The 17,025-nt window shown below is 37.6% G+C and overlaps 1 protein-coding gene across 1 annotated transcript; it reads left to right on the top strand.

Annotated features, from left to right (window-relative positions):
- Positions 1 to 388: 388 nt before the first annotated feature.
- syt12 (synaptotagmin XII) lies at positions 389 to 13,234 on the top strand. The gene is made up of 8 exons (XM_088934902.1): positions 389 to 471; positions 6,674 to 6,734; positions 7,662 to 7,855; positions 8,010 to 8,402; positions 9,550 to 9,765; positions 10,901 to 11,021; positions 11,219 to 11,352; positions 11,900 to 13,234. The coding sequence occupies exons 2-8, from the start codon at positions 6,689 to 6,691 to the stop codon at positions 12,071 to 12,073; spliced, it is 1,278 nt and encodes a 425-aa protein (XP_088791028.1). The 5' UTR covers positions 389 to 471; positions 6,674 to 6,688; the 3' UTR covers positions 12,074 to 13,234.
- The last annotated feature ends 3,791 nt before the right edge of the window (positions 13,235 to 17,025 follow it).

Genomic DNA, 17,025 nt, shown 5'->3' with positions numbered 1-17,025 from the left:
TTACTGGTGCTATGGAAGTGAAGGTACTGTAATATGGTATGTTTGAATTACGTGCGCTCTAGTCGGTCCTACTGTTTTTTTTTTAATCTTGCTGAAGTGGTGAAGTTGCATTGCAGGGGTGGGACTTCTGCAGTCGGGAGGAGTTCTCTCCAGATAAATGCTGCTCCAGGTTTTTTTTCTGCACAATTTATGCAGTTCGTCGGCAGCACCGGTCTCATTGTTTTTTTCGCATTTGTGAAATAAATCGTTCTTTGACAGAAAGGGTAAGGGGAAGACTTTAACTGGACGGTTTACCGCTAGCTTGCACGACCTGCATGGTGAACGGGAGAGAAAAAAAAAAGGTCTATCTTCTCTTGCATTTTTCCACAGCATCTCTGTAATCCCCTGGAAAGAACCTTTAAATGATCTGAAAAAGGAGGACTGATTGAGGTTTCCTAATTCCCTGTTGCACCAAACGTGAACTCGTGTTAGGTAAGTGCAGTTATACTCCGCGTGTTATTTCAGGCGATTTATTTGGATATATACAGTATGTACGCTACAGCACTGCTTGCTAGTAGGATTTTTGCTGATGTTGCGTATTGGCGTCTGCTTTACAGTATGTTTCCTTTGTAGTTCTATAAATAGACTCTTGGGCCAGTGATTGTTTTTTTACCACAGGGATATCGGTCCTTGTGTCTTGTCATCGTTTTTGTATTGGAATGGTAACAGCGACTGGAAGTGATTAGATATCGGTATTTCATTGCTATATTACATCCACGGCAACAATCAGTGTTGTGCCGGCCGGATTCTGTGCACTGAAACGAGCAGCTCCTTCCTTACCCATCTCACACACGAAGGAATTGTACACACAAAACTGCCGGGAAAGCACATACGTTGCCACTCTTAATATGAAGTCTTAGAATAAACTGTATTTTCTCCACGTTTAAAGGCTTAATATTATAAAGTAGGAACACAGTGTATTATAAATCCCCATAATTAACATTTTAAAGGTAATGAACAGGTGCAAATATACATATTTAAATAAATGGGTTCTCTTTTGTACCAGGTTTTGGTAAATCAACAAAGTTTGAATAACACGCTTTTTGTGTTGGCTATAATTTAGAAAAGATTGAGAAAAAAACATGGTCAACTGGGACACAGAAACACGTTTTGATTGGTTATTTTTCAAGATAAATATGTAGAAAGTTTGTCTAGTGATTATTACCTTTGCCTTTGACTATTTAAATATAACCACGTAGATCAGTTTAGTTGAATACACTGTATGTAATTCACAATAAAATCTAAACATTTATATTGTGATTAAAATTAAAATTGCTATCAAAATGTACACGAGTATAAATAATACTAGTATTATTTTTAAAGTAGAATGTATATGCCATCGTAAAAGTTTGTTTGTTTTTTCCCGTCAGTGCCAGGAACTGCATGGAGTTGCCCAGAAAGCCCTCATTCCCTGGCTCTGATCTTCCCCAACCGCGTTTTCCACGCGCTTTATGTGCGTCTGACATCTTTCAGCCGGTCCTGCTACTCGCCCGTTGTTGTCATTACAGCCTTTAACTCGGGCAGCGCAGCCGGGTGCGAGGTTCTGTGTCTTTCACGGGTCTCAGTAAATCGTTAATTCAGCAATACAATGCGCCATTGTATGAATTAATAATCTGTCATCATATTGCTCCGAAATGTTGTAGTGGTCCATTAGCATACTGCCTCCAAAATAGAGAACGCTAACAGGGGTGTACAGTACGTGTGTGTTCTGTGGCTTTGCAGTCTGCTTTTTTGCAGCTGGTTATGTTACTGTACAGTGGTAACGTCTGAAACACATTTTATTCTATTCCAGTGCAAATAATACGAGCTTCTAAACTTCATCGCCATTATTTTTCTTTCTTGTCAACATTATAACACTGATGCCATGTAAAATGTACTGGATAAGCATTAAAAACACGTTTAACATACAACAGAGAACACCTTTTAATTTAGGAAATTAAACTTGACATTCCTGGGCAGTGTTTTTGTATTGTTTATGCTGTCCGAACAGTGGAGGCAATGGCCAAACACGTTTTCACTACCAGGTGAATGGTGTATTGTATTATTCTCAGCACAGCGAAGTAACCAGAACTGTCCAGCCACCTTTAAGTTGAATCGACACAACATGTAGCTTGCCTCATGTTACTAGCTAGTAAACATGTGTTTGCCATGAATTCTACAATATACTTGCAGAATACAAAGAAGTATTTGGTAAGTTTAAGCTCAAGGAAAACTGGAACATATACAAGCAGGTATTGAATGAGAATTGCATTACAAAATAGTTTATAGTTTATACAGCACTCCGCAAAGGACATGTTTGTTTAAATGGATAAATGGAAATGCTAGGGAATGCGAAGCAGTGGAAGAACTCTGTGGTGGAGTGAGGGATACAGTCTTCATGAGGCTTAAATATTTGTTGGTGTACAAGGTAATTAATAGATTAATTATGTTCTGGTGGTATCGATCTCCGTTACGCTCTTGTTCCTATGGTAACTGGTGGAGTGTTACAGGACTATCAGGCTGAGTGGATGGTTGCCTGGAGACAGAGGAGTCATGGGTGTGGGTGTGACACCCCAAACCTCTCAGACCATTTCTGAAGCTCAATTCATAATTCATGCAAGTGTCAGTTTTTCTCCTCTTCATCACATCTTGTTGAAAGTTACTGCACTCAGCAACTGTAAAGGTGCTTATGTTAACATTATTCTTATAATAGTGCTTTTTTAATGTTGCTTTTTGTAATACTGTAAAATGTGCATTGCTGTGATATGGCGCGTTAGATGAACTCAAGATTTATTGGAGTTGCTTGCAATAAAGGTTCTACTTCTTAAAATGATATTCCTACGCTTACTGCTGTTGCTTTCATAATTCTCTTTATTTGTGGTCTTGAAGATGAAAAGATCTATTATCTTTTGTATAGTGTCAGTATGTCTTTGTGTTTTTCATAAACTCCAGGGAATTAAAGATATTACTACATTAGGACTTGTTACTAATTATTACTACATCTGGGCCAATTTTGTAAATTGATGATCAGATTGAAAAAGGTCTTCCTCTTAATCTCCATTGTCCTGCTTGCTTCATTCTTTATATGGTATATAAATTAGACACTTTTATGTACAATTACTTCATGCATGGCGTGCAAAAAAGCACTCCTCAGTTTCTGAGCAGATTATTTGTTTTTTTAATATAATTTCTTAGGGATTCTTAAAAAAATGCTATAGAATGGGTGACAGCCACCACCTGTCAACCACTAACATTACCAAAACTAAGTCTGTGACTCTGAGTGTCCCTGCCGTTGCACAGATCTGCTCCCGTCCCCACCCCTCTTCTCTAGTGCACGCCCTGGCCACCACCTTTGTCTTTGATTCAGCGGATTATACTTCAGGGGTGCAGTGCAGTTGCCTTTGGATTAGCTGTCGAGTGTTGAAGCTGTGAGACATCCAACCCCTTCAACCCCATGACTTCTTGCCCTTCAGAATGTGCTTCCCTCCGTCAGTTGGTACAGGACATGTCTGCGCCAGTTGATAAGTGACACCTTCCTCTAGCAGCTGGTCCAGGATTCAGCCGCTCCTTCTCTGGGAGTGCTGCCCTCCATCATCCTCCATTTCTCCCACCTTCTCTAGCAGCTCACCCAAGTCCCTTTCCAAGCTGAGGGTCAGAACAGCTCTTCCGGTCCTAAGAGCATTGAACAAGCTTCTATTGGCAAGCACAACCTGCCAGAACACTTAGTAGGTAACTTGGTTTCTACAAAAACACCTGAGACATTCTATATAAAGTTTAATAAGCAAAGTGAGACTCTATACATGACCCAATTTCATTGAAAATGTGAGGAATTTGACAACGTTTTGTAGGAAGACTTGACATGTGTGGTTAGATCATTCTGTAAACCCACAAGCTCTTCTTTACCTCTTTTGGGTAAAGAAGTGCCTCCTGTTCTTGCTTTTCAGTGTAGTTTCCTTTTGTGCCTTCTGGTCTGTTCCACTGTTCATTTTGAAGAAATCTGTTGGGTTGAGTTTTTGACTTTTTCAGTGCCTTTGAATACTCGTACCAGGTCTCCTACATTAAGTTTTAAAAGGTTCAGTTCCTTAAGCCTGTCAGTAGAGTTATTCCCTTAATTCCAGTACATGATTGCTTTTCCCTGGACTGATGCAGAAGAACAGTTATTTTTTTCTGTCACATAACAGCCAAAATTGTTCTAAATATGGCTTTATTAGTGCCTCATACGTTTTTAACATATCTCCCCTCGATTTCAGTTATTTTATTTTATATATATGTTTTATTTATATACCCAAGCATTTTGTTTACCTTTTTAACTGTTTCACACATTGTGTAGAAGGTGTACAGTATGTGTTAACAGAAGATTTTTTTCATAAGTAGCCTCGTTTATCTCAGTGTTCCCCTTTTTTATTTATAGTTTATAGTTTATGTTTTTAACTACCTGCTCTTACCTACAATAAATGTAATCTGCCAGGTGTTCGCTCAATTCTGATGAAAGAAAATAATGTTTTGAAGTTCATAAGCTGCTTCTACATTGTATGTTAACTCTCCTACTTTGAAACTTGACTAGTTTACTAATTACAGTATAGCTAGATCATTGCTACAGTGTAAATCAAGGAGACCAGTGGTCCGTGACTTCAGTAAGATTAACCTAGTCAGAATGTCATAGATCAGTGATCAGAGTTAGTGATTATGAAATGTTTCCACATCAGTTTTTATCTGATGATTTTAAGTCTAGGAGCATAGCGCAGAAAGACTGTGACAAATAATGGGACTTCTAATGTACATATTGGCTTACTATCCTGAATAAGTGTTTTGCAGCATTTATGAATACAAATAATTAATTTAGCAAGATTATATTAATTTTCTATTAAGGAAAAAGGTTTACCATGCATAGAAAAAAGAAACTAGAACTTTGAATTCATGTTGAATTACTGCTTAACTGATATGCTTTAATGCAATCCTGTTATCAATTACATGTTATATAATTAATTATATTCTCTATCGCTGGTATATTTGATTAAATTAAACTTTGCCAGCATTTTTCTGAAGACACAGCTTATTTTAGAATATGTAGGAGGAAAAGGCTGATTGCTCACTGGTTCAGAGGCATGTGGTCTCTCGAGAAATGGAGTTTATTTTGATGAAACGATCACAGCACTGTGGAAGAAAGCCGGAGATTACACCCACACTCTTTTGTGTTGACTCTGAGGCTGGAAGTTCTGTAACAGCCTGTCAAGTCAGTCACACTGCAGTGCACCGTTAACTTGGCTTTGCTATAATTGCACAATTTGCTGTATTTTTTAATAATTTTGAGTGCCTACTTCTAACTGCAAATAACCTTTGTTATGCAAATGCAAGACTAGAGGAAAACTGTTGTACTTGGCTCTCATGAGATCTTATCTTTGTGGCATGTGTGTATAGATTCTAATGGCTTATTGATCTAAGCTCATTAAGCTATTTCTTAAAAGATCGTAGTGAATTGCTCCTCAATCTGTTCTGCCCCTTTGTGTGAAGAGGGTACCTCAAGATTTTCATTCATCATATCTTATTTTATTATTGATGTGATAAAAACGCACAAAAATGTCAGAAAATTCCTGCTTTCATGTTCTGTACTATGGCTTCGGTCATCAGAATTATTGATGTAATTAGCTCTATTTGCAGGTTCCTCTTTTAAATTTTTATACTGGTGATTGGTTTGCCCAGGAGCAGGCCATGTGCAGTATTTGTATAAGAACACAGATTCAGTTAAAATAATTGCACTGCAATGTTCTTAATTGTGTGCAATAACCAATCCCATTTGTCTTAAAGAAACAAACATGGTGGTTTATGTACTTTCATCTGCCTATGGTAAATAAACTGCAGACATGAATAGTAATTGGCCTACAGAGAAGTTTCGGTTTTTAGATTACTACACACTGAGAACAAAATAAAAACAAACCAAATGAAATCTAATAAAGTAATAAAAACGTTTTTAATATGGTTATAAAGGTGTATAAAATAATAGCAACCACCTCTAAAGAGCAAGTGTTTACACAGCAGCTAGGATTTTCAGTGGTTACTGTGGTAGCCTGTCAAATGGAAATCAACAGCCTTAGAGTCAGTGATCTACAGTATCTACAGGGGTTAGTGCAATTAGCTGTTCGAGATTCAGTTGCGCCCAGATAACTGATGTAATCTGATTTAAAGATTAAAGAAGAGTTCGACCCCTAAAACATGGCCCTTCTACTGTTGATGAATTTTGCTACTCACTGAGAAAACATTCCAGTCCCCCCTTTCTACTGACTTTTGACAGTTTACAAATAGCAATGATGGCAGGCTTTGCATCTGAAATTTCCGGTAAAGGTGCTTCATATAATTTGTGTTTTCACTGAGAGCGGTTTGCATATTTTTAAAATGTTAATGATTTTATCAAATGGCTAACATGCATCAGAGTGATTGAAATTCATGGCAGTTTTTAAAAGTAAAAAGTATGACCCCAAAGGCATAATTATTTGCTGTGTGAGAGATGGGCTTTACAAGAGACTAGTGCACTTTTTCATGGAAAGAGGTTAATTTCAAGGATGGTTATAAGAATAACCCAACACTTTTCCTCTTCTATCCTGACTCATTTAGTCTTTAATGCAACTGTTCAAGTTATTATCACTTTCTTCTTTTTTAGGCCATTGCTTATAACATGTCTTCAGCATATGGGCGGGACATAGCAAACTACCATATAAGTGGTGAGTGTGAAGAGACTGACTTGGTCAAACAATTACAGTTGCTTAACACACACCGTGCTTGAGTAAAGATCACCTGGGGACTGGGCGAAGTGTAATGGACAAAATACCAACTTCCTAGACCCTTGGGAATGGCAATTTTATATACATATATTTTAGAAAATCAAAAGAATGCCCATGAAGTGCTACAAAGAGCCCACAGATCCTTTGGACAGTACATCTACAGCATATATTATGTTTGACCTCTATAATAACCATGTTAGTATTCAAGCTAATTCTTATATGCACATATTTCTACTATTTAGTAGGATATTTATTAGATATTGATTGTACTGTAGATAGCTGAGCATATGACAGTTTTTTGCATATATAAACTAAGTAGCACTAAAATAACTCCTGTAGCCTCAGCCTCATGTAGTCCAATGTTCTATATACATACGGACTACGTAATTCCTTGGAAGTACTGGCTGACTATATGCTGTAAATATATGTATAAATAGGCTAGTTAAAAACCAGTGTCGTTAGCAACAATTCTATTTGTTGGGCAGTGTATGTGACAGTTCCTTGATCCCATCATTCCCTTGCTGATGAAAGAGTTTGATGTGACTAACCTTAATTAATACTTAGATTTAATTGCCAATTCCCTCTTTGTGCTGCATGACCAGACCTCCTTTTCCCAGGACTCATGCTGTTTCAGTAGCCTGTACCACAGCTTGAGATGTTGTAGACACATGAATCTTTTTTGACAAAATGTCTGTAATCCATGTAGCTCATTTTGACCTAGTTAGTTGTTCTACAAGGGCACAATAATCCCACTAGGGATTCGAAACGTGAACATACTATCTAAGAACGGGGGGCAAGCACACTTTTCTCAGTTTTACGGAGATGCGATTGTTGTTGAAATTGAGATTTTGTTGTTTTCTCTTTCAGTGGTTCGAAGCCCTCCAGCGTGGGAAGTAGGTATTTACGTGGTGGGATTCCTGACACTGCTTGGGGTGGTGGTAATTAACCTGTGGAAACTGTGGAAATCTGGCAGCTACCCAACACCCTCTCCCTTTCCTAACTATGACTACCGCTACCTAGAGCAGAAGTACGGCATGTCGTACACTGAAGTGAGACAAAAGGTACAGAAGTCACGCCTTTCTTAACCCATGAGACGGCACGGCTTTGCTCAATCCAGAAATGTGTTATTCTTTCTTCATTATCAATGACAATAATATTATTATAAACTGATTCACATTAACTGTATGTACAGTTGACATATCTTTATTTTTGTAGAGGGTAGCAGCTTCAAACAATAAAAAGACTCTGGATAAGACCTCATCCAGCCGCAAGTCCAGCCTACAGACAGAGGATGCATATGAGAGCATCAGCGAGCTGGGAACCCTGGAACTGATGAATCGAGACCTGGATGTGACCCCGTACGGACCGTTGCACAGGTCCGTTTCCACAGACTCCCTCTGCTCCATCTCCTCTATCGGCAACAACTTTGGTCATGATTTCACTCTGGGCCAGGTGGAGGTTATCTTGGAGTATGACCTCCACTCCAACAGTCTGTATGTTACCCTGATGCAGGGGAAAGATCTCCTGGAGAAAGAAGATGCCAGCTTCGTGTCCTGCTTTGTTCGTATCAGCCTCCTGCCCGACGAACAGATTGTGGGCATCTCCAGGGTGAGACATGTGTGATGTCTTTCATTCTTGTCATTTTTAATCTAATTTAGGGCCATTACAGGATATTTTTTTTAATCTTTGAATCTAGGACACAGCTTTTACAGCTTTGTATAATACACATTTGGTGATTTAACTGAGCTAAAACAAATGTCTGACTTTCACTCCTGCCATTGAGGTAGTATAATTTCAAAACATCAAAGAAAAGGAAGCTCTTTTATGAAAGACTCTTATCTATATCTAGCAATGTTTGAAACCTCTTTTCTCAAATATGACAAAACTTTATCTTCATTGAAGATAAATTGAATGATCTTTAAATTATCAATTAAATGATCTTAAATTGAAAGAGGTTTGTCAGTAAAGGAGGGCAAGTTTAAGAATATTGGAACACACCTGAACACAGCAAAATGTAAAGATTAGTATTTGCTTTCATAGTGCAGATATTTTTCATAACCAACCTTATTTTGGCTGATTGGTTATTGTACCTGTGGATTCTTTCTTTTTATCATATTCCAAATTGTTGATTTTGGTACTCCTAATTTCTATTTGCTATTGTACTAACCCAGTTTTTCATTTCATGAATTGACTGCTTTTCCTTAAAATAAAATTATTCTGATTTTGGTAAGGGTAATTTGTACTTTCAAATACAGACTCCAAACACTGCTCAGTATTCTTTTATGGGCCTAATCACCCAATAATTTAATTGTCCCGTAACGTTTCCTCCCTCATAATTAATACTTTCTATTGATTTTATTCACCTGAAAGGATTAAATTGAACTGGTTTTATTGAAAATAAAATACTAGTCTGCTACGTGTTCTTTAAGGTAAATGATCATTATAACAACTGATACTAAAAACCTCACTTCAGATGTCACTATCCCAGTCCTTTTGAAGGGCACTATATATTTCTTAGACAAATTGGAGCAAGTGTTACACTGAGGGTGGATATTCTGATCATCATGCTGTTAATGGTAATGCTTGAAATTGAAAAAAATATTCAAAACCTTGGAAACTGTACTTATTTTTATTTTGCGTTTAAGTGTTCAAACATTTAGTACAACAGTTAACAAACAAAATTATTTTAACTATCATTTTGCAATTGAAGTAGAATGTTGACTTCTCTGGCACAGTTTATCTTTGTTTCTCCCAGGTTCAGAAGAATGCCTTTTCGGTGTTCTTCAATGAGAAATTTTCAATTTCACTGGATCCTTCTGCCCTAGAAGAGAACAGCCTGAGGTTCTCTGTGTTTGGCATTGATGAAGATGAGAGGAACATCAGTACTGGGGCTGTAGAGCTTAAATTGTCAGATTTGGACCTTTCCATCAGGCCCTTCAATGCCTGGTTGTACTTGCAGGATGTTAACAAGGTAAATACTGAATAAAAACTCCTTACCTAATAATGTATAACTTAGATTTACATAACACAATCACAAAAATAATTCTGCAGTTTATCAGGTTTGAGAAGATCCACTTAAAAGGCAGATTTTCAATTTGTAAGACTCACCTTACTGTGTATTTTACTTGAATCTTTTACAGCTCCAGATGGGTAAAAATTCAGAATAGTATTGGGCCCCTTAGTCAAACATTTGTGTTCCTAGAAGATATCAGTATTATGTCCACTATCAATAACTTCCCCAGAGTTTCAGCCTCAGCCTTGTGTCTGGGTAAACTCTTACTATATACACTGCCTTCCAAAAGCATTTAGACATTTCCCATGTGGTGATATTTTGTGAAATTACAAAATGATGTGTACATACAGTACAGTACCAGTCAAACGTCTGAGTACACCTGCTTGAAACCAGGTTTTTCATGATTATCTGTGCTTTAAACTGAAAAAACTTGTCTATAAGCACTTCATATTTAATTACATGATATGTCAGTCAATGGCAATAAGTCAGTTGGAACTGTCATCTCCAGTGGTATTCTTCTCCTTGCCAAATGCACAGAGTGGGCTCCATCTGGATACCATCAACACATTCTTTTGCCAGAGAAAAAGAAAACATCCTGACAACATAACATTTTATTCTTTCTATGGTAACACAAAAGATCGATTTAATTTATGTGAAGAAAATTACCTTAATGGGCCCCACAATTATTTGTGTAACCCAATTCATGATTCCAGAATAAATGCATGTATTTCTGTGATGTTCCGTGGTCAGGTGCATTTCAAGAAGACTAATCTATGAAGACTAAAAGCTTTAAAGAAATATACAAAAATATCAGTTTTTCCCTTGAGCAGCCCTATTTGAAATATACTGCATCACAAAAAAATTATAATTTTTTTAGCCATGCAAGCTATGTAGATTCTGTAATTCCCTATCTTTTTAAACTGCAGCTCGAACCCTGTTTCACTTCACACAAATAGTCACTGGTGTTGGAAATACATAGAACCACATTTTGTACCTTCTTCTTTTGATTTCTTCGAGATGCTTCATCTTCTTTGTTTTCCGTATTCTGAGGGCCTGGTCAAAACGTAATTGACTGTCTGTTTGCATTTTGAAGGCAGTAAACTCAGTAGGCGAAATCCTGCTGTCTCTCAGCTACCTGCCAACAGCGGAGCGGCTAACTGTGGTGGTGGCGAAAGCCAAGAACCTGGTGTGGACGAACAACAAGACAACAGCAGGTGAGGCTTTCCATGAGGCATAAATTCAGTAGAACCTCTTAAAAGATATTAAATTTAAATATTAGATTTAAATGAAGAGCATAGTTTTGTAAGTCTGCAGTGCAAATGTTTGGACTTTGGGTGATTATTTTGGTTCCAAGTAACCAAACTTTTTATGTTTACCGAACACTCTTTTATCATCTCTTTGATATGAACAGATCCATTTGTTAAAGTTTATCTTCTCCAAGATGGAAGGAAAATTAGCAAGAAGAAGACAGTTGTGAAAAAAGATGACACAAACCCAATCTTTAATGAGGCCATGATTTTCTCTGTGCCTGCCATTGTATTACAGGTAAGAATTAACTTGACTGACAAAGTCCTAAAGTAAAACTGAAAGAAAAATAGATATTCCAAGGACATTACATAGTTAATTAACTGCATTTCCATATACTGTAGTGCTTTTTATCCCTTAACATATAGGATGAAATTCACTTCATCTTCCGCTGAAGTCCAGCCCCCACCTGGGTTACACACGTCAGCCATTCCGTGCCACTGGGAAAATGCTTCACCAATGAATCAAGCTGAAAATTGAGGAAGGCCAGTTTGTGCTGCTGCAAAGTGGGAATTATCCTGGACACCAGAGTAGATTTCCCTGGTCTTGCAAGCAGTCATGGGATCACAAATGACCAATAAACCAAGACCTTGGTTTAATGTGTCATCCCAGTGATGACATCTCCTACATCCCAGTCACCATAAGGGGGCTTTGGGATAGAAATCCTGGTCCAGAGAGAAGAGTGTCACATACTGGTCTAACAACACCATCCTTGGAATGGAGTTCAGTGGATTTGTTTTGTAGCTGTATTGCAGAGAGATTGATTTTGCTCTAACTCTTTCTGCAGGACCTGTCTCTCAGGGTTACAGTGGCAGAATGCACTGAAGATGGGCGAGGCGAAAACATAGGACATGTGATCATTGGGCCCGAAGCCAGTGGAATGGGCATTACACACTGGAATCAGATGCTAGCCACTTTAAGGAAGCCAGTTTCAATGTGGCATCCACTGAGAAGAAATTAACTTCCTCCTGATTTCACTAAGGTTATAAATATCTTTGCATGGTGCCTAAGGTCTATAAATCCAACTTTGTTTGAGTATTAAGAAAGCAAAAATATTTTTTCAGAAACACAGAATGTCTACACTTTTGTTATATTTTGAAACTAGCTGTATGTACTATGGTATTACAATTAAAATATAACAGGTGGTTAATAAAGTATAAAGGTGTTATAAGGATTTTATAAAATATATTTATCTTTAAAAGAACTAGGACCTAATTAGACTAGGGATCATTTTCAGATAGTGGAGTAATAATTAGCTGTAGTTTTTGGTTTGTCAAGTCCACCTTTTTATTCTCACATGTCTCACAAGCTGGGTTCCAGAGCATTTTTACAGATAATGAAATGAGAATGGAAACCGGGGAGAAATCACACATTTTCAAGGAAATACAGGAATAAATACTGGAAATACCATACAAAAGGTGTACGTGTAACATGTTAATGAAAGCTTAATGGTGCTTTGAAGCAAACAGAGAAATATCTGTTACCATATAGGAAACAATTGTCTTTCAATGACCAGCATAGGCCTGCATGATATTTACTTTTCATTCCCAATCACATATTCATTGACAGAGCAATAGTCACACCATGATTAATACAGGACAGTTAAGACCATTAAATTTAACAGGGTAAATAACTTCAGCAGTCATTACAACTAACCAACTGGAACTTTGTTTTAAGATCTTATACATATACAGTATAATGATTCACTAATCAAACATAAAAATATCAGTTTACAAAAAATATTGATTACCATCTTGCAATTTAAATTTATTTTGGTTGTTTTTCATGTTTCTGCAGCTAGCCTTAGAATAAACCTAATAGAAAAGCTATTTTTCAACTATGGCCTCAGCCTTTAACTATGCACCCTGCAGCAGAAAATATTACTGATCTGTACTAATTACATTGTTTTTCATAATTTGCGATTTTTCTATTTCTCATCCTGTGCCAAATCTAATATGACTGAAGCAATAGTTTCAGTGTGTGCATTTTCATATTTTATGGATTAAAATATAGATAGTTTTTCAGTGCATGAAATTTTACAAATATCTTTTATTGAATGTGCCATAAGAAAATATTGTGTTGGATATTCTTTTAAATAAATAAAAAACATTTGCAGCAAAGATTGGATTTTGTTTTTATCTGTATTATAAACACACTCTGGGGGCTTGCACATCTGTGCTTCCGCAGTCGACGAAAAAAAGTTGTTTTTTTCTGAAAATCAAGCTTAGGTCAAATGAATCAGTAACTTTTCTGATATTCTGACTGCACATACAGTATACTACCAACCATTACATCCTATAAGTCAAGGCCACAAGATACAAGCGCCCCTTGTTCTCAATACACGTCCCTTCATGACTGCACTGCATGTGCTATGACTGTATTTTCAAAAATTTCACCAACACGATACAAAAAAATGAATAGAGAGAAAACTGTACACTCAAGACCGACGACCGGCGTCCGGAGTCAAGCGCCGCCGGCGTGTCGCTCTGACAGACTGCCCGCTGGAGTCTCCCGGGGTGCGGACAGGTGGAGCGGAGGACAGGAGCACAGGCAGGGGCAGTGCGGGGTGGGGACTCTCTGAATAGGAGAACCTGGAAACCGGGAGCAGGAAGGGCTCTGCTGGGACGCTGGAAGTTGCCTCGGAGGTGGGGAGGTGAATAATAATCATTAACAGCGGAGAGACACCGCGGGGTTTTAACAACAGAGGGAGAGGGAACCCGCCGCAGCGAGAGCTCTCACCACAGCCAGGGGGCTCGGTGCTGACCGTCTCCAGGGCAGGATCAGGGCAGGGCGGAGGGGTGGCCGCCAGCTGTGACACGCCCACAAGGCCTAACACTTTCATACCCCAAGCGTGACAGCATCCGCGTCAGTTTAGGGACTGTCTTTCGAAAAAGTGATAGAAGAAAGAAACAATACCTCTCTAGCGTAGCATGCAATTTCAAAACTAATCCCTGCTATGCACCGAACAAATCTGCATGAATGCTTACCATAGAAATTCAAATAGCTGTTCTATGCAAGCTGATTCTGAAACGTCAACAGAATGTGAAAGTTTTATTTTCCACTAGTAAAGTGGGTTATTATCTGACACACATTTGTCTCTGATATGTGAATATCCTAAAATACACTATTTCTGTCATTGCAGCTTTCTTTATAGTGCTACTGTGTATTTCAAACAATGGAAAGGCCATTTGAGGATGGCACTGTCTGAGGAAAATTCAACAGAACCTTTAATAAAATAACTGATTTTAACTGCAGAAGTCTATTTCCTGTATAGTGACTCCAAACTAGAATAATTTGGTCCTGCTGGTTGTCACAGTTCATGATGATACATTCTTCTTTTAATTAATCAAACACATGGTCATGGGGGAGCTATAGCCTATACCAGCAGGTCATAGGAGCAAGGATACACCCTGGACATGATGTCAGTCCAGCGCATTCGGCAACAACCAAGGAGAACGTACAGACTCCATCCAGATAGCACCCCAGGTCCAGAATTGAATGCATGACTCCACTGCTATAAGTCAGCAATGCTGACCACTGTGCCACCGAGCCACTGTGCCACCTGAATTAGTGAGCAATTAAGTTTAAATGTTCTGTTCATCCTGTGTTGGACAGGCGTATCGTCCAGGGTGTATCCTGCCTTGCGTTCAATGCTTCCCAGGATCTTTCAGTCTTATTAAATCTCTATCTTAAAACATACTGTACATTTTTGTGTTACAGCAGTAAAAAAGTTGTGTTTGATTTTTTGTCACTGCAGGCCTAAGATTTGGGTCACAATTTAAAGTCCCAAAGGGCTGTGTTGGAGGTGTTTGTTTCATTTCAATTCTTAATGAGCTGATCATTAGCTTAACTGGGGGATTAACTTGAGGACTGGGGTATGTGCCTACAGTATAGTCTAAGGAAAATTTAAAATGGCCTCTTTAACTCAAAGCAGGCATGTCTCAATCCAAATGGTGCTCTATCATCTCTTACTTTATGTTGCGATAGCAAGATAACTGTTTTTACTAGATCAGGTGGGTAGCTGCGTCAGCATGCGTAGGCTGCAAAGGAACAAGTACTAGGTTTATTCCATGCTGAAAAAAAGAAGAAAGAGAACACAACGTTTCGGCCGTGGAGCCTTCTTCAGGTGTCAAGAAGGCACCTGACACCTGAAGAAGGCTCCACGGCCGAAACGTTGTGTTCTCTTTCTTCTTTTTTTCAGCATGGAATAAACCTATTACTTGTTTTTACTAGAGTTACATTGCATATTTCTGTTTTCAAAGTCTTGCATGTTAGAAAAAAAATCTTTAGAAACAATTAAGTTAATTAAGCTGGATGTTTAATCAGCTTTTTTTTCAAATAACAGCATGTTATTAGAAGTAATACTTAAATTGAAGGAGTACTTAGTTTAATTACATCCTTCTGTCAGCTAAAAAGCATTGTATCTCAGCATTATCAGAGTACAAACTTCCATTTAATAAATTAATATTGAACTCTTTATTATGAAGAATAATCACCTTAATGCTTTTTTGAGACACTAATATCAATAGTTAACAGGAAGATTAAAAGACGGTTCTCTGGCAACAATGCAAGACTCATGAAATAAAGCAAATGTATTCAGAATCATGTGTAAAGTGATGATGTCTTCATTTGTCTCTGTATTTTACTGGCAAAAGAAAAATGCTTGAGTCAAGTTTGAATTTGCATTCTGAGAGCCATCATCCAGTAACAAATTACCTGTTTTTTTCCTCTCTGAAACCATGTAATGGTTTCTGTGTTTCAGTTATTAATTAAATGTTAAATTTGATTAGCTTCTTATTTGCCATTTTTATTTAAATGTTCTAGAGTGTACAGTGTTTTCTATACAGACTGTTTGAATGTCTAAGTGCCATAAACCAGGAATAAGGAGGTGCTGCAGTGTGCTACAGCAGGGACAAGCACAAGGTACAGTACAGTACCATCCACAGAAGAGGGTGGGAAATGTTAACAATTAGGTTTTACTGTTCTTGAAATTTAAATTTCCACATAAGAACATTTAGCAGACAAAAGTGAGTTCATCAATTTAAATTCCACGCAAAATAAAACTTAAGATTTGTTTCAGTATAAAAAATAATATGATACCATCTAGAGCATGTACAGTAGTGTTAACACTTAAAGGCCTAAACACTTGTTCCTTTGCAGCCTACGCATGCTGACGCATGCTACCTACTTGAACTAGTTAACATCAAGGACCACAAGTTTAAAGTACTAACTGGTCAGTTGATAGTCCACTAAATGCTACTAAATTTGTATATTGACTCTTCAGGTTTTTGTTCTCATGATGATAATTGTCCCTTAAAATTATGTGTATTAATTGTGTAAAATATTATTATTGGATTATTACTAATTGCATATTTCTGGAAGTGTTTGCAGGTCTCTGGGAGCTGAAGGTAATATTGCAAAGTCAAAAACAAGCTGTGAAAAATGTACAACTCTTAGATACTAGAAGTGCTGAAAAAAGAGTTAATATTATGTGAATATACTGCAAAATGTAGCTCTGCTCAATTTACAGCTAAGTCCCTTTGGAGTACAATAGACAGGGAATGAACATCTGTCGGCCTATTTCTTGTTTTTCATGCAACAAAGGTGAATGTTGATGTATTTTTTTCTTTTGAACACTCTAATAAGGAAGAAATAAACCTTCATAAGATCTAAAATGTCCACAAAGAAAAGATCTGTTTCCTCCTTCCTAGTACTGCAGGTCTCCCTGTTGACTCGGCTTTCACTCTGGAGAAGGTAAAACCTGCAATAAACTAGTTCCATTCTGGAGTTATACAATTTAAGTTGAAAAAGCACACAGATCAAGCTTTGATGAGATTAAAAACAGAAACACGGGATCTTGAGGAACATTCAAAAAGGACTAATATCTATAATTGAGTAGACCACTCAGCACCA

The sequence above is a fragment of the Atractosteus spatula genome, chromosome 16 (genome assembly GCF_055471065.1).
Source record: "Atractosteus spatula isolate fAtrSpa1 chromosome 16, fAtrSpa1.hap1, whole genome shotgun sequence".
In the NCBI taxonomy this organism is placed as follows: domain Eukaryota; kingdom Metazoa; phylum Chordata; class Actinopteri; order Semionotiformes; family Lepisosteidae; genus Atractosteus; species Atractosteus spatula.
Note: the sequence above shows the minus strand (reverse complement) of the source record. Positions and strands in the feature narration are given on the sequence as shown.

Excerpts from the sequence above, each read along its gene's own strand:
- syt12 (XM_088934902.1), top strand. The coding sequence starts at position 6,689 with ATGTCTTCAGCATATGGGCGGGACATAGCAAACTACCATATAAGTG. Across the intron at positions 7,856-8,009 it reads ACACTGAAGTGAGACAAAAG|AGGGTAGCAGCTTCAAACAA; the intron begins GTACAGAAGTCA and ends TTATTTTTGTAG. Across the intron at positions 9,766-10,900 it reads ACTTGCAGGATGTTAACAAG|GCAGTAAACTCAGTAGGCGA; the intron begins GTAAATACTGAA and ends TGCATTTTGAAG.